The sequence below is a fragment of the Phaenicophaeus curvirostris genome, chromosome 1, assembly GCF_032191515.1.
Source record: "Phaenicophaeus curvirostris isolate KB17595 chromosome 1, BPBGC_Pcur_1.0, whole genome shotgun sequence".
NCBI classification, from domain to species: Eukaryota; Metazoa; Chordata; class Aves; order Cuculiformes; family Cuculidae; genus Phaenicophaeus; species Phaenicophaeus curvirostris.
The window spans coordinates 120,793,423-120,818,482 of NC_091392.1; the positions used below are offsets into that span (position 1 = coordinate 120,793,423).

The following is a 25,060-nucleotide window of genomic DNA, read 5'->3' on the forward strand; positions in this document are numbered from 1 at the left end:
CAACAGGTACAAACTGAAACACAAGAAGTTCCACCTTAACATGAGGAAAAGCTTCTTTACTTTGAGGATGCTCTTCTGTTTGTCTCCATGACATCATATAAGGAAAGCCTAGTTTGGCTTGTTGACTACCTTGTAATTAAAAGAATAAGCTTTTAAATCTTTCATTCAAGTACTTTCATTTAAGCACTTTTGTCTTTGAATTTTGTCGAGTCATCAAACTGGACAGCTCTTTCTTTAGTTATCATTGAAGTGAAAGACACTTCTCTAAGGTTTAGAGTAGCTGAGCTAATAACTTTTCTACATTAATAGCTGCAAAATGAAAGCCCAGTTCAAATTCCTGATGACAAATGGCTAACACTATGTGGTTTTTAAGATGTTAAGCTGTAACTGTCGCTCTTAACATAAGAAACTACACGGTATATATCTTAGCTTTACTAAGAGTTTTGTCGGGCAGTATTTCCAGTCACTTCACATCAGATAACTTGACATCATGACAAGATCAGTATCAACAATATGTTACGTGCCTACCAATCCATATATCTCCAGGTCACAAGTGGTAAATAGAGCTATTTATATGTATTTTTTCCCTCTCATCTGTATGTAAAATCATGGTTAATTTTGTTATTTTAAATGCTATTGTAGTAAAATGTTAACATAGCACATTTTCCCAGCATGGAAAATTCAGGAGTGACATTGATGTGCAGTAGTAATTTGGGGAGCAGAATGATAGCTAGTGGACGATAAGATTCCTCTACCTGTTGCTGTCTGTGCTCTACAAAGGGAGCATTGATTCAATCCCATATGACAGCATTATGTACTGTGACCCATTGACCAACCTCCTTAGACCCGATACCCATCTGTTAGGAGTCTTCTACCACAGTGCAAATCCTACTGGGTATGTATTCCATTCAGTTGTATTATAGGCATGTAAGAGAGCCACAGAATGCTTTTGGGCATCTGAAGATAATGTGCTGGACAGGTAATGGGAGAAATCTGTTCTTTAAATTATTAAAAATACTGCTAAGCAATTGCTGTTTTATGGCTGCTTGGCAGAACAGTGCCAAGGAAAAAGGATGTATCTAACTCCGTCACCCTCACCTCTCTTTAATAATCTTCTCTATGAATTTCTAACAGTTTCCAGTGCAACTAGAAACAGAAATACCTTTTCCGTAAAGTAGAGCTTCCCAGAACTCTCAATTTCACAGAATCACAGAATCACAGAATAACGAGGTTGGAAGAGACCCACCGGATCATCGAGTCCAACCGTTCCTATCAAACACTAAACCAAATTTCCTTATGGTACACATAGTATTAATAGTTACTGATTTCATCACTGAGTTTTCACCAGATTTTTAAAAGATCTTTAACAACATTTGTTTCATCAGTGGTTTTGAGATTTTCTTCCCTAGAAACATAAGATGATGGTGGCAAACATAAAATATTTGGACTTCTTGAGGAGGCTTGGAAAGGTACCATAAGCTTTCCCTTCTGAAATGCTAATTATGAACAGCCCGGCTGCCAAAGCTGAGTTTCCATAAAGTATGCAAGAGGGATCCACAATGAAACAGTTATGGCAATATAGAAAAACACAATTCCCAGTTGTCATTTAAGCAAAGTCTGCTATGAGACATGTCTGCAGCCTTTAGTGAGACTCTTTCAGACAGAGCATGACACCAGGTGAGACAACAGTATGAAACAGTGAATTTTTCCTCCTCTTTTCTCTAGAGGCAAGACCGCATTTTTATAGAGCATTCAAGAAAGAAATGTCTTTATTCTGTATTAATCTCCCTGAAGAAAAGCCATCTGCAGCCATTTTAGCAGAATACATTTATACCATCTGAGTTATACCCACTGAGGCAATTTTTTCACCAAAACCATGAGTAAGGTCACTCGTCCCCTGAAGCTTGATACATCAGATTTATCTCTAAGAATGTTCTTGTTATGAAGGTCTAGGTTCACAGGGAAACCAATGTAAATGCATGCAAAAATTAAAGCGAACAAAACAGTTGCACCAAATCTGTTAAGCCTGCAAGGTCACGTTTTGCAGACTTCTGGTTTGCAATACAGATTTATGACACTAGAGGTACAAAATGTTTAAGGTTTTTTCATAGTACCAGCTTGTCCTTGAAGAAACTGGAATCCCAGGCTTAAATGAAAAACATTTCAAATATTTTACTTGTATGTTCTTTACTACCATTGACTTTCTCTGAGTGACCTTGGCCGAGTAAGCATCTCTGTTTCTAAACTTTGGAAGTGAAACTAATGAAGTTATTCCTGAAGCATTATCTTTTTATGAACTGGGAATTTAAAGTGGAATAAGAAAAAACCTTCTAAAGCATAATGAAAGAGAATAATGTAGATTTTATGTGTGTGTGTGTATATATGTATAATACATATGTTTATATATAAATTTGATTTAACTAGTAGCCTCAGATTCTTCAGAGATTGTTTTTAATAGCCAGATGATTCATCTTTTAAAGTGAAAAGCCTATCTGTAATATGATATTTTCATCTTTTGTTCACTACTATAGGTAAAAACTCTCCAAAACATGTCTCTAAATTCACAAGTGAAAGTGACAGTAAAAAAAACTGTGCTAACAGAGTTATCGTTCCAAATGATAAGTGGAGTTGAATAGATAAGGTGACAGCCAGAGACACCCATGCCAAGCTGCAAGTGTAGTCAAAGTGTGGTCAGTCCAAGAAGCTGTTCAGTTTAAAAACAGTGGGTGTCTTCTTTGGGGTGAAATGTTTCTCTTAGCTCCATCAATTGCTTTCATGAGGTGCATGGCTCAGTTGCATAAACAAATGCATCTAGTGTCATTTAAGTGTTGCGGGGTATCCTACGTGGTTGTATGTTGGAGTCCAGCATGATACAGATTTCCATAAGCTCCATGTAAGGATATCTAAGATTCCTAGGAAGTCTGAGCAGGGCTTATCAAAGGAATTCCACCGAAGATCTCAGTTAATTACAATGGCAGTTTAAATTCTGTTTCCTTTGTAGACTCCTGCATTTAGATACCTCTGTTTAGTCTAGTAGAAATTATGGTAGAATCCAAACTTCGTAGAATTATAGAATACCAGGTTAGAAGGGGCCTCAAGGGTCCAACCATTTTAGGTGATATTTAGTTTAAATGAGATGGCCCAGCACCTTGTCAAGCTGAGCCTTAAAAATGTCCAGCATAGAGCAATCTGCCACATCCCTGGGGAGTAAATTCACTGTAAGCAGAACCTGTGGAGCAGTCCAGGAGGTAGTCCAGTAGTCCTGTAGTTCAACCATTATTCATCTGAAAAAGAGCACTGATTTGTGTAGGCATAGGCAGTGTATGTAAGACTTCTAAATTGTAGAAGGCTGTTGTAGGATCTTGGTGTACACTTTCCAAAATATTCTAACTGCATTGATATGGATGATATCACACTGATTGTGCTCTGCTTTTTTATTCAAGCATACTAAGTATTTGCCCATCTAGTTCTGCTTACTACACTGTAAAGCCTGTCCACGTTATAGTCAAATTCCATGATGCCGATAATAATTTTGTACTTAGTGAAAACATTGCTTTATTCCAAGCTGACTTGAAGAAGCCTCAATTAAGGAAATATTGCAAGATATCTGTTAGGAGAAGGTCTTTTTCCCACTAGTGTCATCTGTTGCAAATTGCCAGTCGCTTGGATCACCGTTGTGCTATGCTACAGGAGGGACTTTCTGCCAGTGGAACATGCTGATTTCTGCTTTTATTTAATTCCTAGCATTTTTAGAGCTGGAATATGTAGCTGGCAACATAAAATACTACCAGGCTACCTTCAGTTTCTCAGGTGCTGTCTGTATATGTACCTTGCTACACAGTGAACTCACTCAGAAGAGTACAGGCCAGGAAAAAACTAGCATATTAACCTTTGGCATAGCTGTAACACTCTTGGTGAAGCAGCCTTGTATTCCAACCATAATAGAAATATTATTTAATGGTCTCCTCCTGACTGGCAAGTTACCTTCTGATAAGCACGAAGACGGTCATAATGGAAACAAGGAAAAATTCAAAAACCCAAGAGGAAGCAAGGAAAACACTGACAAAAGATAGGAGACATCATTTGGACCTGAGTATGTGAGGGTGTTCAGAATAAAACCCATTCCTTTAACACTCTTTCAAAAGAGCATGCAGATTGTTTGCACCAGTTCCCATCATGACCTAGGCTGCAGTGGAACAGAAGTGTTTTGCCATTCCTGTTTCTTTAACATAAAATACTGGTTCAACACCTATATTTCAATCAGTCATAGAAGAAAAGCACCAGAATGCTTTGTAGCATTCATGCATTTAGTAGAACAACTGGGCATTCTGATGCAGTGGCAAAGGTTCACTTGATTTGACATCAGAAGTCCATCTTGGACTTGGTTTAGACCCTTATATTTCTGCAATGGGAGGGAGAATGTTTCTGTTTAAAATATTGTATTTCATACTGTTATAAATACATACATGGCATAGTAATGGCAATCTGAATGGTATGGTAAGAATATAATTGGTTCTTTTCTCTACACTTTTTTTTTTTTAAAAATAGCATTAGCACTTCTAAAAATTATCTTCTAATACCTCTGGCTATTTTATTTTACTATATTGAAGTTTTATCCTAGTCTGAAACCAACTGAAATTCAAATTATAGTGTCTATATTGAATCAGATGAATAAGAACGTTGTATCTGGTATTAATTTTAATGATTTTTTTTTCAGTGTAGGAATTACTACTGCTTGTGTTACTTATGTATATTTCAAGCATTTGAAATAAGTATTTTGATTCTAAACCCAAGTTTGTTTTTATTGTTTTTCCTTTGAGGAGACACATGTTAGCAAAGCATAAAAGTCAGCTGCACTCCTAATGTTCACTGGAGGTCTGTTCTTTAAAAATCTGTTAAAACTAGCAAACCCCGAATGAGGGCTCCTGTCTTTGTCATTCCTTTGTCCTTGCTCTGTCTGCTTCTTTGAACATTTTCTTTAGAGTTTTATTTTCTTTGTTATGATGTATGGTTAACTAGTGTGGGATGAGGACCAAGATATCATTGTGCAGCAGAAGTTTCAAAATTACTTTTGGCCATTTTGTCAAAGGAACAGAACTTGTTTGGAGATGAAGAGACAGATGATGATGATGGTGATTATGATGAAGAAGAAGAAACGGAAGAAGGAACCGAAGAAGAAGAAGAAGAAATAGAAGAAGAAATAGAAGAAGAAAAAGATGAAAAAAAAGAAGCAGCAGAAGAAGAAGCAGGAGGAGGAGGGGAAGGAACAAAGAAAGAAGAAGAAATAGAGGATAAATATGAAAAAGGAAAGAATAGTAAAACACTGGAGGGACAGAAAAGCAGAAATACCCCAGTGGAAACTGTAAAGGTAAAAGCATTTACTCCTATTAAGAATTTGGTTCTACAACTTACATTAGTTTGAATGTGTGTGTAGCTGTCTTGGAAATAGTTCTTGTTTGGGAGGTTTTGGTAGAGGGAGAAACATAAGTGTGCATAGGTGTTAATAGTTAAAAATTCTCTTTTTCAGCAAGTTTGAAAGCAGATATTTCATTGTTTTGTTTCTCTGTAGGCAGAAGAGACCTCTCAGGATGAGACCATCATTCAGCAGGGTAAGAATACAGTCTCTAAGAATTGGAGTATTACAGACATTCTAAAATCACATAAAACATTTCAATAGAAAAAAACTTTTCTAAATAATCTCTATTATAAAAATACTGAATAACATGGTTATTGTCAGGAGTGGGTAAAGCAGTTCTTCAGAGGTGATGAAATTTGAAAGGCAAAAGCATTACTAATTGTTAATGATTTGTAAGAAAAAAATACTTTTCCCAGTTATATATTGGAGGAAGTTCATAAGAAGGAACTTCTCTTGGCAGGACTGTATCTTACTTGCTAAGAGCAGTTCTAAATGTGCAGTGACAGAGTAATGGTAATTGTCTTATCTTTCAAGCAACTTCTTTAGGTGCATTGTTCTTCAAGAGAAGCTTGTCAGAAGTCTCGTCTCTGTCAATTGATTTTTCATCATTACATTCACAGATTGTTTTAGGTGAAATGTGGTAATTAGTGAATGCTGTTCAGAGATGCTGAAGGTAGAACTCCAGATGTTGCTTGTGGTTTTGATGACAGTTTGAGTGAACTGTATATTCCTTTAGAAAAGCTGGAGGGGGGGGTAGTTTGGTGCCCTATATACAAAACCAGGAAGAAAAACTTTTATGTCAAAAATTGTGGAATAATCTATAATTGTTTTTTTGAAAGAAAATAACAAATGTGGTATAAAAAGACCACTGCCTTAATACTGAAGAAGCTATGCCATTTATTTTCAATATTATAATGGAAAAAGCTTGTCCAGAATGGATGCTTAAACATTTATCCATGATCCAGTAATCTGCAAGTTTTGATATTAAGTTCTAAATTTGTATCATTCCTACAGGGAGTATAGGAAAATTTAAATACAGGAATGTCAGTTCAAATGGAAAGTTCTTCCTTTCCCAGAATTGTTTCTATGGAATAAAATTCATGCTGAGCCATAACTCCTGCCCTAAAAGTCAGCTTTTCCAAATTAGAGTATACTTTCAAAATCAGTGTGCAAGACATTGTCTTCTGTCAGCAGGATGAAACTGAGTGTCAAGTAAAAACATTTTATATAATGTCACTGCCATAAGCATTCTGTTCTTGAAAATCGAGCATCTGGAGAATAAAACAAGGGCATTATACAAAGAGATTAAAAAAAAAAAATCTTGTTAGGCTAGGCATCAAGTTGAACTGAATATTCTGATCTCTTTTTTTAAAGATCCACATTTTATTTAGTGACTTCTTTAGTGACAGTCTTGTCTGCTCTTAATTTGCAAGTATCAGAAGTTAATATAGGGGTTTATATTATTGTAGAGAAAGAAAGCACTGACAATGACACTGTGAACAATTCTTCAGGGAACACTGATGACCAAATAACTGGAGGAATAGTTGGGAGGAAAAAGGTACGTGGCCTGATTTTTCTTTCAAGTTTTACTAGTGACCAAGAAGGCACTGGACAGTTACCAAGCTGATGGAAATACCCCAATTTACCTGATCTGCATAAACAATTAAACAGCTGAGCAACCTGTTTGTTCTTGTTTAAGACTTGATTTTATTTTGTGATAAAATAACTTAAATTTGGCCAAATAATTGCTCTATTAAAATAAATCCTAGTATAATACTTCTGTGAGTAGAAATTAGAAGTCATCCATCGTCACCTCCTCATATATAGCACGTACTTAAAAGACAGATTGTCAATCATCAGATTTTCATAAGGTGAAAACTTTAGACTTGATTCCTATGGGATGTTATCTAAAAATATTTTCCACTATATTTCTCTCTGAAAACAACAGCTGAGCTAGTTGACCTTGTATATATTTACAACATGTACTGATTTAAAGAGTGTGTTTATATGTGTGTGTAAATATATATATATATACATCTCTATGCACATTGAGAAGTACCTTATATGGAATTTCTTACAGGTTTACAATCCAAAGGTTTCTGCAGAGAATAGTTGTTGTATGTTCTGTTGAACAGACCTTAAACATCCATTAACTCTCAGCATAAACTCTCAAACATACACATTGTCATCAACTTTAATGGGACTGCATGTGTTTATAATGAAGCATGTTAAGCATTTACTGTTCTTGGGCTTTGCAGATCTGAGCCTGTATTTTTGACTCGGACTCTTGTTTGAAAGAAACATAGGGATTTGCACCACTTGTAGTATTTTCTATGAGCTTTAAAGAGTAAAGATCTATTTACCAAGGAGAAATCCATGAACTAAATTTACCTTGCCATATGCAAAAGGCTTTGTGGTTTTTTAATCTCTAATTTTACAGCTACCTGTTTTGAGCATGTTACTTACCTGTTGTTTCTTCAGTTTTCCCTGTTTAAGGGGCCACTGACAGGCCAGAAGAATGTATGTACCAGAAAGGAAGATAGATCTGGAAAGCCATTACAGAGTACACAAGAAAAAGAAAAGGAAGATTTATCAGGTGAAGACAGTAAAGATGAAAACCAGAATCATACAATGGAGAATTCCAGGGAAACTGTGACTAACCAGGACAGAAGGATGAAATCTTCTACTTGTATGTTACTCTGACACTGTTGTAGTATGTGAGAATGTGACAGTCTTAAAGCACATAGTGCAATTTTTACTTGAAAACAGTTATGACCACTAGAGATGTTGATGGTTGCTTTTTTGATTGATTTGATTGCTGTGATTTCTAAACATGCAGACAATTTTCTTGATATTTATTGGTAATTTTAATAGTTGCAATTGAAATGCTTCTCCATGTCTTGCTGGAGTTCTGTGGCCTTAACTGTTGGTGTTGTAAAACAAAATATATTTTTTTATGTGAAAATTTGAATACGGGCTTTTTTTTGCTAAATAATTTTATTTGGTTTTAGTATACAGAGTACCACTTTCAGTCTGATATTCTCGAAAACTAAAATATCTAATGTAAAATATGACTTGGTTTAACAATTTAGGTAAGAATATTGAAGTTCACATTTTAAAAAAGCGTATTCAGTTACATACTCAGAAATACATATGCCTCTATATTTGGCTTAGAAAAATAGCAATAAAACTTTCAAGTTAACATGTAGGCTATTTTTGAGTGAGTATATATGGCAGCATTTCCATTGGAAACAGTACCTAAGAGTTGTGTAAGTATAGAACTAAGTATCCCACCAAACTGGGACTTGGAGAAACCTTTCATTTGTGAGAGATGCAGAGCACCTTAACTCCTGCTGAAATCTGTGTGAGCTGGTGGGACCCTCCTCACAGAATCAGACCCCATAAAAATTCGACATCCTCATGGATCTTTCAATTGGATTCTAATCCTATAATCTTTGAGTCTCTAGTGAAGCTTTTCTTAGGGAAAATAATGTAACCAGAGTTACTATGGAATATGTTGGTACAAGAAACAGATCATTATGGGCTAAATATTCATGTTTTTCTCAGGCAACCTGGCTTTTCTTCAGATGGAGACTGTGCAGCAGGAGTAATGAATCCCATTGTTGGCATGGATGAGCAGAATGTTTGTTTTCTAAATTAGTCCAAGAAGCAGAAGTGACAAACCCACAATTCTAATTACCAGCATTGCCTCTGAATAAAATTTGATTTCTGAGAATTTAGTCCAGGTGTGTAAGATATATAACTCTTACCATGATTAATCTGATGTAGGGTCTGTGTTTGCCCATAAACTGAAAACTAAGCATATTAATATATGCTTAGTTTATATGAATATACACAAGCTCTAGCATAAATATGAAATAAAGATTTTTTTCTAAATTGAGTACTTTGCAGAATACCTAACAAGGGACACATGATCTTTGTTATTTAATTTTACTAACACACAAACACATTTTAATATGGCTTTGGCCATATTTTACATTCAGATTATCAGCTTTTCTAGTTTCAGAGTTCCTTAAGTTACAGAGTATGTCTGGAATTGTATTCAACTTAGAAGTTGATTCAGCCAAATGCTTTGTCCCTATAGTTGTAGCAGGTGCTCAGATTCTTTCTGTGCTATGGTGAGCATCATACTAAACACTGGGATGCTTGGGTCATCCTTTGCCACAATTAATTAAGATCTTTTTTTTTTTATGTTATTCTATTTTGGGCTACTCCTGAGTTCTGCCTTGCACCTTACATAAGGTATCTTTTTTTTCTGTCAGTGTGCATTATATTTACATATTTGCTTGCTTTCCTGGATGCACATGTGGTTTCTGTTTTACTTGGATACTGTTGTGAATAGTAAAGAAGTGGAAAAAGAGAAATAAAGTAAATAGTGTGCTTGTTAATTAAAATAAACTTTAACTGTTTTTTAAGGGAGATCAATCACAGAAATTATTACCATAAAAGCAATGTATTTTTTTAAAATGTGAACTAATTTAGTGAAAAATATTACTTTAAGGTGGGAGTTACACTTGAATCTAATGCTATATAAGTTTGTCATAGGTTCTAAACCATTGTACATAAAAGCAGTTTCAGGAACTTGTACACTTACCCTGTCTACACCATTTGCTTAAGAAAAAGCAGAAGTAAATTAATCCATGTCTTTTTTACTTGTTTTCCTCGCTAATAAAAAAGATTTAAAAATAAAACAGGTTACATGTACACATGCATTAATTTAAAAGGTTTTTTTAACAAGTTCACAGTCCTTACAATAAAAATATAGGGGATTTTATTACTGAAAAGCTTTCATTGATGTTGTAGGAACATTTATAGTACTTTTTTCTCTGTTTTTTTCTTACTCTCCCAAAGATAACTGTATCAACTTAAATCTTTATTTCAGCCTTGTCATACAACAGAAATTGTGCTTCTTTTTCTAAAATTTCACCATCGAACTTACCAGTAGGTGGAGTTTGTGCCTTTCATAAGTGTCACTGTCTCGTCTTACCCAGCCTCTGTAGCCAGAAATTTTCCCTCCCCCGGCCCCTGAGAAGCAGTTAAAGATACTCATTCTTTATCCAATTTTCTGATTTAACATTCTCTGAAAATTTTATGTTTCCTCGGCTATAGCTTTTGGTGTTAAAGTACTCTGGTACCTTGACATATTTACGTAGTCTATTTTTAAAGTTTTAGAGTATATGTGTTTGTAAAAACATAAAGACAGAAAAATACAATTATTCATGTATTTCTCAATGTATACGGAGATATTCAGTGGTCAAATTCTGATACATAAGCGTAAACGTTATACACGTTTGATTATAAAGAAGGGATATTAGCGTACATCTATATACATACATGCACTGATATATATATATGTGTGTGTTTATATACAAAGATACATACATGTGTGTGTGTATGAAGGATCAAATATTTATACCTAACCTCCTAAAATTTCCATTTAATTCATATATTTACATATGCATGTTTACTAATTTCCAGGAAGCACAGTATTAATTTATGCAGCTACCACTCCTATGCAAGTTTGTAATGATTGAAGTAGAAAAGAAATATGCTGTTTAGATGGTATTTCATATACTGGAAGATTATAACAATATATCAAATCGAATATAGTGTGCATGGTCTTCAGGTACGCAGTATTCTGCTTGAGGAACTGGCTGCCACTGGCCTGGACAGGCTTACCCTCTGCTGGGTTAAAAACTGGCTGGATGGCCGGGCCCAAAGAGTGGTTATAAATGGAGTTAACTCCAGCTGGAAGCCAGTCACAAGTGGTGTCCCCCAGGGCTCAGTGCTCGGTCCAATCCTGTTCAATGTCTTTATCAATGACCTGGATAAGGAGATCGAATGCGCCCTTAGTAAGTTTGTGGATGCCACTAAGCTGGGAGGAAGTGTTGATCTGCTGGATGGTAGGGAGGCTGCAAAGGGATCTGAACAGGCTGCATTGATGGGCTGAGGCCAACGGGATGAGGTTTAACAAGACCAAGTGCAGAGTTCTTCAGTTGGGACAAAACAGCTGCGTGCAGCGCTACAGGCTTGGGGAAGAGTGGCTAGAAAGCTGCCTGGAGGAAAAGGACCTAGGGGTGTTGGTTGACAGCTGACTGAACATGAGCCAGAAGTGTGCCCAGGTGGCCAAGAAGGCCAATGGCATCTTGGCTTGTATCAGAAATGGCATGACCAGCAGGTTCAGGGAGGTTATTCTCCCTCTGTACTCGGCACTGGTGAGACCGCTCCTCGAATACTGTGTTCAGTTCTGGGCCCCTCACCACAAGAAGGATGTTGAGGCTCTGCAGCGAGTCCAGAGAAGAGCAACGAAGCTGGTGAAGGGGCTGGAGAACAGGCCTTGTGAGGAGTGGCTGAGAGAGCTGGGGTTGTTTAGCCTTGAGAAGAGGAGGCTGAGGGGAGACCTCATTGCTCTCTACAACTACCTGAAAGGAGGTTGTAGAGAGGAGGGTGCTGGCCTCTTTTCCCAAGTGACAGGGGACAGGACAAGAGGGAATAGCCTCAAGCTCCGCCAGGGGAGGTTCAGATTAGACATCAGGAAAAACTTCTGCACCAAAAGGGTTATTGGGCGCTGCCTGGGGAGGTGCTTGAGTCCCCATCCCTGGAGGTGTTTAAAAGATGTGTAGGTGAAGTGCTTAGGAGTATGATTTAGTAGTGGACAAGTGTGGTTGGACTCAATGATCTCAAAGATCTTTTCCAACCTGGCAATTCTGTGAATTAACTTTATGTAACTTTTTCCTTTTTCTTCCAAATAATAGTTGTACAATATGCAAACTGCATCCAGTCTTTATCCCTGGGGACGATTTTAAGTCATTAGAGTAGCTGAAGTAAATTGCGTTAATATTATAATGCTAAACCACTGTGAGTTCTGATAATCATCTATACACAAGCTACTCTTGCATGACTGTTGATGAACTAAGTAGGGGTTCACTTAAAATGTTCTCATGAGTAAGATGCTGACTTTTCCAGCTTTTGACAAGTGTCTTCTGACACCTAGGATTTTTGACATTTACTTAGTATATCAGAAATGCTTCCTTGCACAGAAAGCCCATTCTTTGCTCAATTTCAGTTGAAGTTGCTGGCCAGGCTGCTCACTGACCCAGAAAAGGGTGGTTCTCAAAGCAACACTACCAGTACCAATTCTGCTGTCAGTGATCTCTATGCCTACTGCCACTACTGATACCAATATCACTACTGCCTACATCTAATACCCCCAGGTGAAGAAGTAACATTTCACTCAAATTTATGACATGCACCTAGCAGCACAGATGCTTAATAACATAGAAAAATATAAATGTTCCAAAAGTACCTCAAATTCTGAAGTAGCAATAAAAACGGAAGCCATTTCAGTTAGATATTAAAATCCAGTATTGAACACATTTTAAAATACCCAAATGTACAGGAAAATTATAACTGCTTACTGCATCCTTGGACTATTTTATCTCTTAAATAAACAACCACTAAATTCCAATCACAATCATCAAAAGCTGAAGAGACATTAACAGAATTCTAAGAGTTGTTAACATCTTTATAAAATTACAGAGGTTTTGTTCTTCAGCATATCTACTGAATGCTAAACCACATATCTGCTGATACGCATACTATTCTTAAAAATATGTATGCATCAGTCAATATCTAACAAAGAGTGCAATATTGTCTTCCCCCCAAAAAATCTGGTCTGCTGACTATATAGGACCCTCTGGGAGTAGGACACATGGACCCCATCAGACTGAAGGGGGCAACTGGCGTTCTGGAAGACTTGCTACATATGTTTACTCTGCACATGCTATGTATGTGCCTGACCCAGATTTTCATGTTGAAATTTTCCATATCAAGGTTTTCAGTAGTGGAGAAATTGAGGGAAGGTTGGTCTAGCCATCTCCTTTATGCCTTTGCTGGAAGGGAGAGCAGAAGACCACCAGTGACTAGCAAGATCCAAACAGACTTCTTGGGATCACTGATGTAGGCAGCGTGTAAGTGCTCAGGGATGGATCACACAGAGAGTTCTACCCTGAAGAACAATTCATTTCCCTTGAATATGTTATTTCTACAGCCAGGGCAGTATAGTCTTTTGTATTTTTTGTCAAGGAGTGTGCCATTAAGGTTTAGGTCTGACCTAAGAAAGGAAATGATTAGGATAACACTTAAGTTTATATTTCACACAAGAAACTATTTGATCATTAACTTTGTTATTTAAGCTTATAGAACAAGAATTTCCATTGGTCTGCATCCTTCTAACACTTTTAGCCTGTGATGCCTTCCCATAGAGGCTGGCCCCTAATGTTTCCTTTCTGTCTGTTACCTTTGGAAAACTAGCTTTCTATTAGAAAATATTAATATATAACTTAAAAAAAGCAAAACTAGCAAAGCTTCTTTGACAGGCATGCTGTCTGCAGTGGAGATGCCCTTTGAAAACAGCAGTGACTGAAGCACCTACCCTGCATGAACTGAAGTACATGTGCTGGCAGCAGCAGCAGCATGGTAGGAGAATGAAGAGTGAGGAATTTTGCTTATTCCCTAGACAGTGCTCTACATGACACATACCCACCTGCCTCTTTCTGACAATGTCTTCCTCTGATTCTTTTTTGCCTTTTTTCCTCTCAGCACCTCCAGTTCCTCACCACAATGGTGCCCACAGCAGAGCTTCTCATCCTGCCTGTTATCTCTGCAGGTCTATCCCAATCTTTGCTTCTATTTTAGTGTCCCTTTCCTTTGTCAGAGCTTCAAAAACATCCCAACACTGGAACGCACCCCACCAGCCTGCAAGCACCCAAAATGGGATGCTAACAGGGAACAGCTTCCTAGCAAAGTTCATATGCATCAGGCTGACATCCACAGGGTTAAAAAAATGGCCCTAGGAGCTGGCAGTTGCAAGCAGCTGAAAGCAGGGTCTGGTAACAGCAAACATTGAGCAACAAATAAGTATTCCTAACTGTTGCTGTCACTAACCATCATAACAAAGTAATTCATAAACTTCAAGAATTGTAAGAATTGTTCAGAATTGCGTTTTTTTAATTATTATTTTAGGACTGTCTCTATTTCTGCAGATATTTATGCAAGTAACTTGAAATATTGGAGCACTCTCATTCAGTAAGGCAATTCACCAGGCTAAAACACTGTGTAGTTTGGATGGGGCTCCCATTTTGTAATCCTTTTATAATGACTAATTTTATCTTACGTGGGGCTTCCAAAACTTAATTACACACATCTGGGTTGTTTGGTTATTTTTTTTTTTACTTATCGTTCTTTTAGTATTTGGAGAAAAAATATTAGATGGTCAAATATTGTTAAAAATTATACTTGAAATAATTTCTTCCATCCATCAAAAGCTGTATTTTTATTTATTGTTTATACCACTAAGACATTCTCACACACTTTCATCCTGTACTGTGGCTTAATTTCAGTTTTGAAAGTTTTCTTGATTTAATCTGGGACTGCATTTCCTTTACCTCTGAACAGTCAAATCTATGAATCTTCAGTGAAAGGCATGCTGCTTATTTTTTGTGTAACACCAGTAGTGCCTGGAACTCCAAACAACCACCAGCTTAAACAGCTGAAGTCTTTTCTATGAAAATTGAAAGCTGAACTATGAGGAAAAAAATACCAGGCCTATGCTTTCAAATTCAATAAATATGGCATTTGTTTAATACATTGTTATTCCAAATGCTTTCTCCCATTAAAAGGTCTCTTAAGAAAACTACTTTACAAAAATCGAATTGTGTCAAAAATTCAAATTCTTTCTTTTTAAAACTGCCCTGATTTATCTTTCAAGCCCCAGACTTCTGGATGGTTTCACATAGCCGCTATTCTATCAAAGATGTAGAATCAGGGTTACATTGCAGAGAGAAACTCTAGATCCAGATTGTGTCTGAATGAATCTACACCTCAGCACTGGCATGTTTACAAGGCTCATTTCAAACAGCCCGTGAAGGATACATTCACATCGCTAGTTGTTCTCGCACTTGAGTCTAAATTTGAGCTGTAACTTGCAGACTACATAAACTCTTAAATCTCTTGCCTGTCTCAGGGCAGCTAGAACTCCAGGAATTGGATGCTAGAGGAAAACCAGCATCCCAGGCAAGTTCACACAAAATGCACATAGTAAGATTTGCAGAAACACATGAAGTTGACAGCCAAGACATAGTATAAAACAGCCTGAAAACACTCATGGTTAAGCTCTTTGAATGGATGGAATCACACCCACACAATCAGGAGCAAGACAGAAACAGTTCAAAAGCTTGTTCATTACAGTGAATCAGCTGGGATGCATGCCTGTACTAACTGGGGCACTGCAGCAGCAATTGACCGATTGCACCTATCACTGACAATTTAGTTTCCACACAAACAGGCTAACCAGACACGGAGGATTTGTCACCACCACTGAGTTTCTGCATGGTGGCAATTCAGTTTTAAATAGCTAGAAAAGGCCACCCAAGAGAGGGGCTGTGAGCCCTATGGTTCGGATGATCCCGGGACGGCTGGTAGAGAAGCTGCATCTGTACTGACTTCTGCTGGCAGCAGCATCTTGTACAAGCTATCATACTAGTATAGACCTTATATTCTCAGGAAGAATGGCTAAATGAAGGCCAATGTTTTGGAAATGGGCAGCTAAACATACATGAAGAGAAAGCAAGAGATACCTGACCCATTAAGGTCTGCGTCAGGTACCTCTATTATTCCAGCTCATACATGTGCTGAACTTTTACCAAAGCCTTGCAGCGTTGATAAACTACAGAGATTATCAGTATTCATTACAGATTCCTAACCTTATACTTTAATCTTTTTTATTATAACTGTGCTAATAATAACAGCCTAAAGCACTCCTTTTTTCCTTATTCTACTTTCAAACAAAGTAATGTTGGTCTTTTTAATCTCTCCTCACTTTGAAATCTAATCTGTCCTTAAACTGTTAAACTGCAATGGCTCAGAGGACATCACTGTTGGTTCTATTACTTTTTTTAAAAAAAAACAACAACAAAGTGATGAAAACTGAATATTAAAGCCTAGCATCTGCGCTGGGCAGAACATCATCAACTTGGAGAAGAGCTGGTGCTGAAGACCCACTATCTACTCTCTCCCATGTGGGAATGTGACTCAAGAGGAGCTCTAGCCTGGCCCCATGGGTGTGGGAGTTGCACTCAGTCCTGAGGCATTTTTCAATCTTGGACTCCAAAAGCAGTGGATTTGAGGCAGGAGGGGGGGTGGGGGGTGGGGGCGGGGGCGGAATATGTTTCAGGGACGCTGCTCAGCCATATGAAAACACTGATTAGAAACAAACATTTTGGAGAAGCTCCCAAACATAGCACTCACCCAGACTTTCATTCTAATAACCACCATGATCCCCTTATCTTAGGACACTTTGGTATAGCCAGCCTCAAAGGTAAGCAAGACTTGTGCCTGTTCTTCCTCAGATTCCAGACCAGTATTTCCTCTTGAGATGACTAACCTGAAAATTGATATCTCTTATTTTAAAATAAATATTCCTTTACTCAGTAGATGTTATTTCCCTGCTTGCCTGTGTTTCATTGCAAATACTGCAGCATGGAGGTGGGAATTTAGGAACTCCTTGGGATTTCTCCTTCTCACTGCCACAGCACACAAATTCTCCACAGGCAGCACACTAGATGGAGCCACCTCTTTCCTGCATCTCACTAGTTTATAGCACACGTTGGATGCTACCTCTAATGGTGGAAAGTGAAAAGAAATTAATATCCAAGCCTAGCTGCAGTCAAGCTGCAGCGTTGACAGATCTCAAACTTAAATAAAAAGTATTGGAACATTGGATGCTCTGCCTGAAGCCTTTGCTTCCGTAGGCTAGGAGTGATTGGAGAATTTGCTTTTTCTGGAAGGCAGAAAAAAGCCTCTAGTCTTTGTGGTTATGGAAGAATGCCTGAAAATGTGACCCCACAACACCCTAGCAGCTCAAAAATTTAATGGAAATGCAAAGACTTCCAAGTTTTTCCTTAATCTCATGACTTGAGGATCTGACTCATGATTTTTGAACATTTCAGGCTGGCCATCTGCAAATTGCTGAGCAACTGGAGCAGTTCATCTCAAAAAGCACAGTCGTTTCCCCTGCACTGCTACCGACAAAACTCTCCAGGCCTGTGGCAGTAGCCAATGCCCCCCTGGATGGGATGTGAGCTGGCAGCGGAGCGCTTTCCCTGCCCAGTCCCACACTGCCAGAGAGGGGACCAGAGGGAGCACGGCTCTGCCTCCGCATTGCGTCCTGTCTCAAGGGAAGCCCCAGCAAAGGTAACAGGGCACAGCTGGGGTTGGCTCCCTCCTAGCATCGCAGAAAACAATGTCCCGGCCAGCTCGGTGCCCTGTTGACATCGGGACACATGTGTCAGCATCCCTACATCTCTCCCCAGGGCAAGAGCACTGCCGTGTGATTCCCAGAGGCCACATCGAAGGGGAGCTGTGTCTGCGGTTGGTGATACAATAAGTAGTTAGCATTACAAAATGTGGAATACTTTGATTTAAGCTGAAGTAGAGTTAGGTTTCATTTAAGTAATTGTATTTTTAAAAAGTTAGCTAGAATGTCCCTCCAACAGCTTATTTTTTTTCAAACAGTGTTTCCCAGGCACTGTTCATTCATTGGAGATGACAATGTCTTGTGTGCAGTGTGATCTGTGCTGAACAGATGTCTCTTCTGCAATCTCCTCTGTTTGCGGCCTTTCCCTGTCTCAAATGCAAGGTCAGACAGAGCTGGAGACAAAGCTGCAAAGAAGAAAGAGATTTGATTGTTGCAAAGTTCACAATAACATTAAAATTAGTCCTTAAGAAGTAATAGAATATGCATAAGATTTCAGGGACAATTAATCCACATGTGTGAAAGTGGGAAATGCATCGCATCCCAGCTCTTGTCTCGCTGCACATCGATGGAGATCACGTTGCCCAGGCCTGACAGAGGATGCTCACTTTCTGAAACTCCAAAATGAGTCTTAGGAAGTTTATTTGCTGGTGCTTCATGGAAGAGGTGATCTTGAGTGCTATCATGAAGCACATGCAAGAGAACTGGGTGATCAGGCCCAGTCAACATGGGTTCACAAAAGGCAGGTCTTGCCAAACTAACCTGATCGCCTTCTATGACAAAGTGAACTGCCTATTGGACAAGGGAAAGGCTGTGGATGTAGTCTGCTTGGAGTAAACCCTTTGACACAGTTTCTCACAGCATTCTGCTTGAGAAACTGTCAGCCTCTGGCTGGACAGGCGCACACTCTCCTGGGTGGAAAACTGGTTGGATGGCTGGGCCCAGAGAGTGGTGGTAAATGGAGTTAACTCCAGCTGGAGGCCAGTGACAAGTGGCCCAGGGCTCAGTGCTGGGGAACTGTTCAATGCTGTTCAATGTCTTTATCAATGACCTGGATGAAGGCATCGAGTGCACCCTTAGCAAGTTTGCAGACGACACTAAGCTGGGTGGAAGTGTCGATCTGCTGGAGGGTCGGGAGGCTCTGCAAAGGGATCTGAACAGGCTGGACCGCTGGGCAGAGTCCAATGGCATGAGGTTTAACAAGGCCAAATGCCGGGTCCTGCACTTGGGGCACAACAACCCTGTGCGGTGCTACAGACTGGGAGAAGTCTGTCTAGAAAGCTGCCTGGAGGAGAGGGACCTGGGGGTGTTGGTCGACAGCGACTGAACATGAGCCAGCAGTGTGCCCAGGTCGCCAAGAAGGCCAATGGCATCTTGGCTTGGATCAGAAACGGCGTGACCAGCAGGTCCAGGGAGGTTACTCTCCCTCTGTACTCGGCACTGGTGAGTCCGCTCCTCGAATCCTGTGTTCAGTTCTGGGACCCTCACCACAAGAAGGATGTTGAGGCTCTGGAGCGAGTCCAGAGAAGAGCAACGAAGCTGGTGAGGGGGCTGGAGAACAGGCCTTGTGAGGAGCGGCTGAGAGAGCTGGGGTTGTTTAGCCTTGAGAAGAGGAGGCTGAGGGGAGACCTCGTTGCTCTCTATAAAGGAGGTTGTAGAGAGGAGGGTGCTGGCCTCTTCTCCCAAGTGACAGGGGACAGGACGAGAGGGAATGGCCTCAAGCTCCGCCAGGGGAGGTTCAGGCTTGACATCAGGAAAAAATTTTTGACAGAAAGGGTCACTGGGCACTGGAACAGGCTGCCCAGGGAGGTGGTTGATTCACCTTTCCTGGAGGTGTTTAAGGCACGGGTGGACGAGGTGCTGAGGGACATGGTTTAGTGATTGATAGGAATGGTTGGACTCGATGATCCAGTGGATCCTTTCCAACCTAGTGATTCTGCGATTCTGTGTGATTCTGTGTGATCCTGAACCACCGGGACGGGAGCAGCCCCAGTGCAGAGGGACTGAGGGCCGGCGTACAGGCGAGGCGGGGCGCGGGGCTGCCCCGGCGAGAGGAGGAGGAGGAGTCTGCGGCGGCTGCCGGGCTCCCGCTCGCAGAATGTCTCCGTCCTGCTCCTCCTCCTCCTCCCCCTTGGCCGCGCCGGGAAGGGCCGCCGCGCAGCATGGGGAGCCGCTGGCTGCGCCTGGCCGCGCTGCTCGCCCTGGCCGCCCGCCCCAGCCTGCAGGACGAGGGTAGGGGGGCGAGGGCGGGCGGGGGGGCAGCACGGGGGGCTCACCGCTCGCTCCCCGCCTGCCGAGCTTTGTCGTCTTCTCCGTCTCGTCCTCCCTCCGGCTCTGCCCGGGGCGGCCGGCGGCTCGGACGGAGCCGCATCCCGCGCCCGGAGCCCCGGGTTAAGCGGGCGCGGTGGGAACTTGGCGTCCTTTGGGTTTAAACGCGCGGAGTGCGGGATGGTGGCCGCGGTGCAAGAAGTAGTCGCGGAATATTTTCGATTTAAGCTAAAGCGGAGTTAAGTTTCATCGAAATAATTGTTTGGGGTTTTTTTTTTTTGAAAGTTAGGCAGCACGTCCCCCTGATAGCGTGCTTTCAGATGGTGTTTTCCAGGCGCTGTTCGTTCTTTGGAGATGATCATGTCTTGTGTTAAGCACGGTCTGTGCTGAACAGATGTCTCTTCTGCAACCACCTCTGTTTGCGGTCTTGCCCTGTCTCAAAGGCAAGGTCAGACTGAGCTGGAGCCAGCTCCCAGTTAGCGAGAGATTTGACTCTTGCTAAGTTCATCATACCATTAAAATGAGACTCGCTACACAGTCTCACGTTGCCCGGGTCTGATAAAGGATGCTTGCTTTCTAGAAACTCTTAAGAGAGTTTATTTGCCAGTATTTTTGGTACCGGTAGCTCATCTCACTTTCATATTGGGCATCATGTTTGCATCTCCACGCTGTTGTGCTGGCAAACTTACAACAGGACCAAGAAAGGAGAAGGCACCCACTCAAAGTCACTTCAGTAGAATAGAGACTCTGTGTTGTCCGTAATTGTAGAGGGGCGGTGAGCCTATGTCTGACCAGCCAGTCCTGGGTCCAGGACCTTGACACTTAGAAGTCTTTCACCAGTTTTTGTTGCCCATGTGTGGCTGCACATGCAGAAAACTAATCTCGGTTTTCAGAGTGAAAATTGAAAGGCTAAATCTGGCTGGGTTCTTACACTTCTAGTAATTAAAAAAAAAAAGTGTACGCTTATGCTCTTTATCAGGGCTCTTTATCAGAGAGTGCAGTGATAGAATGAAGGATAATGGTTTTAAGATGAGATTTAGATTAGATATTAGGAAGAAGTTATTTACTGTGAGGGTGGTGAGATACTGGAAGAGGTCACTCAGAGAAGCCTTGGAAGCCCCGTCCCTGTAGGTGTTCAAGACCAGGCTGAATGAAACTTTGAGCAACCTGACCTACTGGAAGGTGTCCCTGACCATGGCAGTAGGCTTGGAACTGGATCATCTTTCAAGCTCCCTTCTAACCCAAACCATTCTATGGTTCTATTTCACTTAGAGTTATTTGGATTTGCTTTAGCAAAATTTGAAATAAGCTTAATTTAGGCCTTTTTTTTTGTGGCAAAAAGAAATTGGCATGCAGATGTGCCTGGTCTTTTAAAGCAGCTGCATCTTGTCAGATTAAACATTGCTGACTTGGTAGACATTGCAAGCAAAGCCAGTGTAAACTGGCATGCAGTGGTGGTTTGACGGGTGTAGTTTGTGGGCAGAACAGAGCCTTCAAAGTAAGTGAGCATTGCTTCAGTTTGTGGTGCGTTACTGTGCGTAGACAGTGAAGGGGAGGTGATGAACAGGTGAGATAGGTGTCTAATACAAACCACAGCTGTTGCATGTGGAGAACCTTCCTTTGTAGGTTATACCTATTTTTTGTATCCAGGAGCTAATCCTACTTAAGCCACAGTGCTGCCCCATGGACGGGCTCAGAATGGCATAATGACGGTATTTGTGAGTTGAAGTTAGCTTTTCTTATTTTTGTTGGCGTGTGTCAAGTGGCTTCTTTCCAACATGAAGGATGCTGGAACACACATTTATGCTCTTTACAAAACACTAAGGTATTGGACACATCAGTTGCTAAATCAACAAAGACAACAGAAGTTTCTGTCCTGGCATTTCTCTGAGGGCTATTGTACTGCCAAACTCTCTTTATTTTCTTAGGAAGATGACTGAATGCTTTACTTTGTGGTTCATATGAATGTTAGCCTTCAATTAGTTTGCAGAGGATGCTGATATCCTGTCCTCTTTCTTCCTAAAAGGCCAAATGTAAATTCTCCAATCTCAAAAATCTTGGTTTTGCATGTAATCTTCAAGTTGGCTGCACAACAGCCTGCTTGTTTCAGCTCTTGCTCATTTCAAAGTCCAATTTTCCTCATGTGCTTAGTGTCAAAGGCTCCAAAGACCTTAAATCATCAGCAGCTGTATTTGTATCCTAATATAAAGTTAAGGTTTCGTGTTCCTTTTTTTATTAATAGAGAAAACGTGATATTCTTTCAAATCTTTATTCTCAATATGAAATCCAGTGAAGCTGTAAAGAGGTATTTTCTTAGCAGTACCATGTTGGCATGTAACTGTACATGTTAGGTACAGAGTGCCAAGGACAAAAGTAACGGGGGGGGGGGGCTCTTCCCCTCAGGTTCTTCAACGCTTCCCAGAGCTCTTCCCATCTCTTTTTTTTTTTCCTGTTTTTCTGAGCTGTGAAAAACCACTGTGGGTCGTTTCCCTGTTGGGCTCAGGTGTAGCACTGCTGACCACCCAGTAATGCTGGATGAGGTTACAGCTCTACGTTCATACGTACATATGGATGGAAATCACTTGTTTGCTGTTGTGGGTATGTGGAGGTGAAATCAAGTGGCACTGTATGATGTAGGACTGTTGTACTCCTGTCTTTACGCCTTTAGTAGACAGATGAAAGGAAAAGCTAATCTATGACAAAATTGGTGGGAAGTGGTTATACTGTGTTAAAAAGAAACTGTGCATTGGAACAGTATATTGTTGTGAAGTAACTGTGAGCCTTGAGAGAGGTGCCTTTCAAAATCACTGAAAGACTATGTAACATTACAGAACTGTTTTCAAAACCTGTATGAGAATTAATTCAATGAAAAACAATATATGCATGCGGTATGTTTGTAAACGTTCGTATGTATTTAGATTAAATGTGAGTGGATAGAAGTCTGGTTATGGAGAGGGTAGCTCTTCTCCAAGTTCTGTTGTAGAGCAAGGGGTGAATCTGTGGGTGAGACTTCTTGGTGCTGCAGCTATTCAGAGAGAGACAGTCCTTGCCCAATTGAGTTTATGCTTTAAATAGACAAAGGAGGACAAAACTGAAGGAAGTATATATTTAAGATTGCTAGAGTCACACAGCAGGTTTCAAAAAAAAAATATGACATTGCAGTTTATATCTTGATTTCCACTTATAGCTCTTGTCTATCAGACCAAGCTGAAAAATGGTCAAGAAATAGTCTCCAGGCCCCTAAGCAGCTGGTGTTCTGCATTGCCAAGGGTGGGGCCAGTTATGTCATCTGAGCCTTTTGTTGTTGTTTTTTTTTATTTTTAAATACAGCTTGCTATCTGCCTATTAATCTTAGATAACGGTTTGTGTAGAAGTACATGCAGGATCCGCTTGTGTTTATGATTCTGTGTGCGCTAGTCCCCTAAAACTGAGGACACTGATAGCGACCTCTTGGTGGGCGCAGATGCAAGTGTTGTGCGTGCTGGCCAAGCACAGAACAGAGCGGCAGTGCCTGCCCTCAAATCACTTGCAGTCCAAGTACAAGACAAAAAACCAGCACTCGAGTACAAGCAGATAAGTATGCCCTAAGGCACAGCTTTATCCAAGGAGTTATGCTTTGGACAATTTGTCTCCATCTAAATAAGCTCTAGTTACTTGGATGGTTGCATATGAATAAGACATCTAGCAGCAGAGAAGCCTAATAGGAATGACATTCACAGGTGACCTCAAATGCAACAGACATATCATGTTCATAGCAATCAATAATGTTAACTCATCCCTTTTCACTGCTTTCGTGTTTTCTCATGTGAAGTGGGCCATCTTCGTGAGCTGTAGTAATTCCCTGCTGAAAACTCTTCATGGCTTTAAGCATTATCAAAGCACTACATTTCTGTCTTAGTGGTCCTTAAGTAATCAAGTCATCTCATTGTTTGTGCTGGGCCTGCTCAGACTACTCAGTCTTCAGCAACACCTGGGGGCTTCCGTGCAACTGAAATCCCCACAGTGAGATCACTTAAACAATGAGTGAAATTAAGAACATTTTCTGAGAGGTGCTTTTCATGAGTTGCTCAGCTGTCCTTTTTCTCACAGTGAAATACAACTTGTCAAAGAGCACAGGCAAGCTAACTGCATGTAACGGAATGGATAGTTAAATCTAGGCAAGCATTGGAGATATACGGGAGATGCAGTAGCAGTCTGTAAGCTGTATCCCTTTTGTTGGTCCACTGCAGTAGTAAATACTAGCAGACACAACATGGGCTTCCTGACATCCAGAGTATATAAACACAGTGTTTATAAAAACTTGCATTTGAGATTGTCATCAGTACAGATGAGGTTCTTGTTTGTGAAAAGTATGAATGAGCTTATAATTTGGATTATCAAAAGCATTCATTCTAGAAACAATGGGAAGTGTTGTTGTTGAGAGGTATTTCAATGTAGCCTTCTCATCTCTTGGACAGTTGAAACCAGTAGTTGTAGGTGAACACTACTGAAATACAATTTTATCTCACTGTAAAGACATGAATGGGATTGATATCAATTGAGTCAAATTTGTGGTTGGTGAAGGTGTGGGAAACAAGATTTAGCGTGCTGTGGTATCAACATTCAGTTGAATAAGCCACTGGGTTGAAAATGCAGACTCCTTACATTTTTAATATGTAACCTTAGACTCACTTGCTCTTCCTTGCTTTTCCCAACTGGAGATGTAAAAAGTCTACAATTTAAGTACTGCTGTGTACCACTTTACAGGAGGAATGGAGTTTGAAGGTGGTATGGGCTGAAGTCCATGCCGTTCAGATGCCTTGATGCACTGTTGATAAACTTTGCATAATTGACTGCAAGCCAGAGAGTGTGTGAGGAGCACTATTTGCATGGGATGTGCTGTAAAGACACAAATGATAAATAATCATAGAATCATAGAATCACCAGGTTGGAAAAGACCCACTGGATCATCGAGTCCAACCATTCCTATCAAACACTAAACCATGTCCCTCAGCGCCTCGTCCACCTATGCCTTAAACACCTCCAGGGAAGGTGAATCAACC

The 25,060-nt window shown here is 40.3% G+C and overlaps 1 protein-coding gene across 2 annotated transcripts in view; it reads left to right on the forward strand.

Annotated features, from left to right (window-relative positions):
• The first annotated feature begins 19,902 nt into the window (after positions 1 to 19,902).
• SRPX (sushi repeat containing protein X-linked) overlaps positions 19,903 to 25,060 on the forward strand; it is a 48,619-nt gene continuing 43,461 nt past the window's right edge. Inside the window, exon 1 of one of the 2 annotated variants that reach the window (XM_069873388.1) lies at positions 19,903 to 19,982. In XM_069873388.1, the coding sequence (XP_069729489.1) occupies positions 19,913 to 19,982 (70 nt within the window). In that variant the 5' untranslated portion in view covers positions 19,903 to 19,912. The remainder of the gene's footprint in view (positions 19,983 to 25,060) is intronic. The other variant, XM_069873399.1, reaches the window with a different exon arrangement.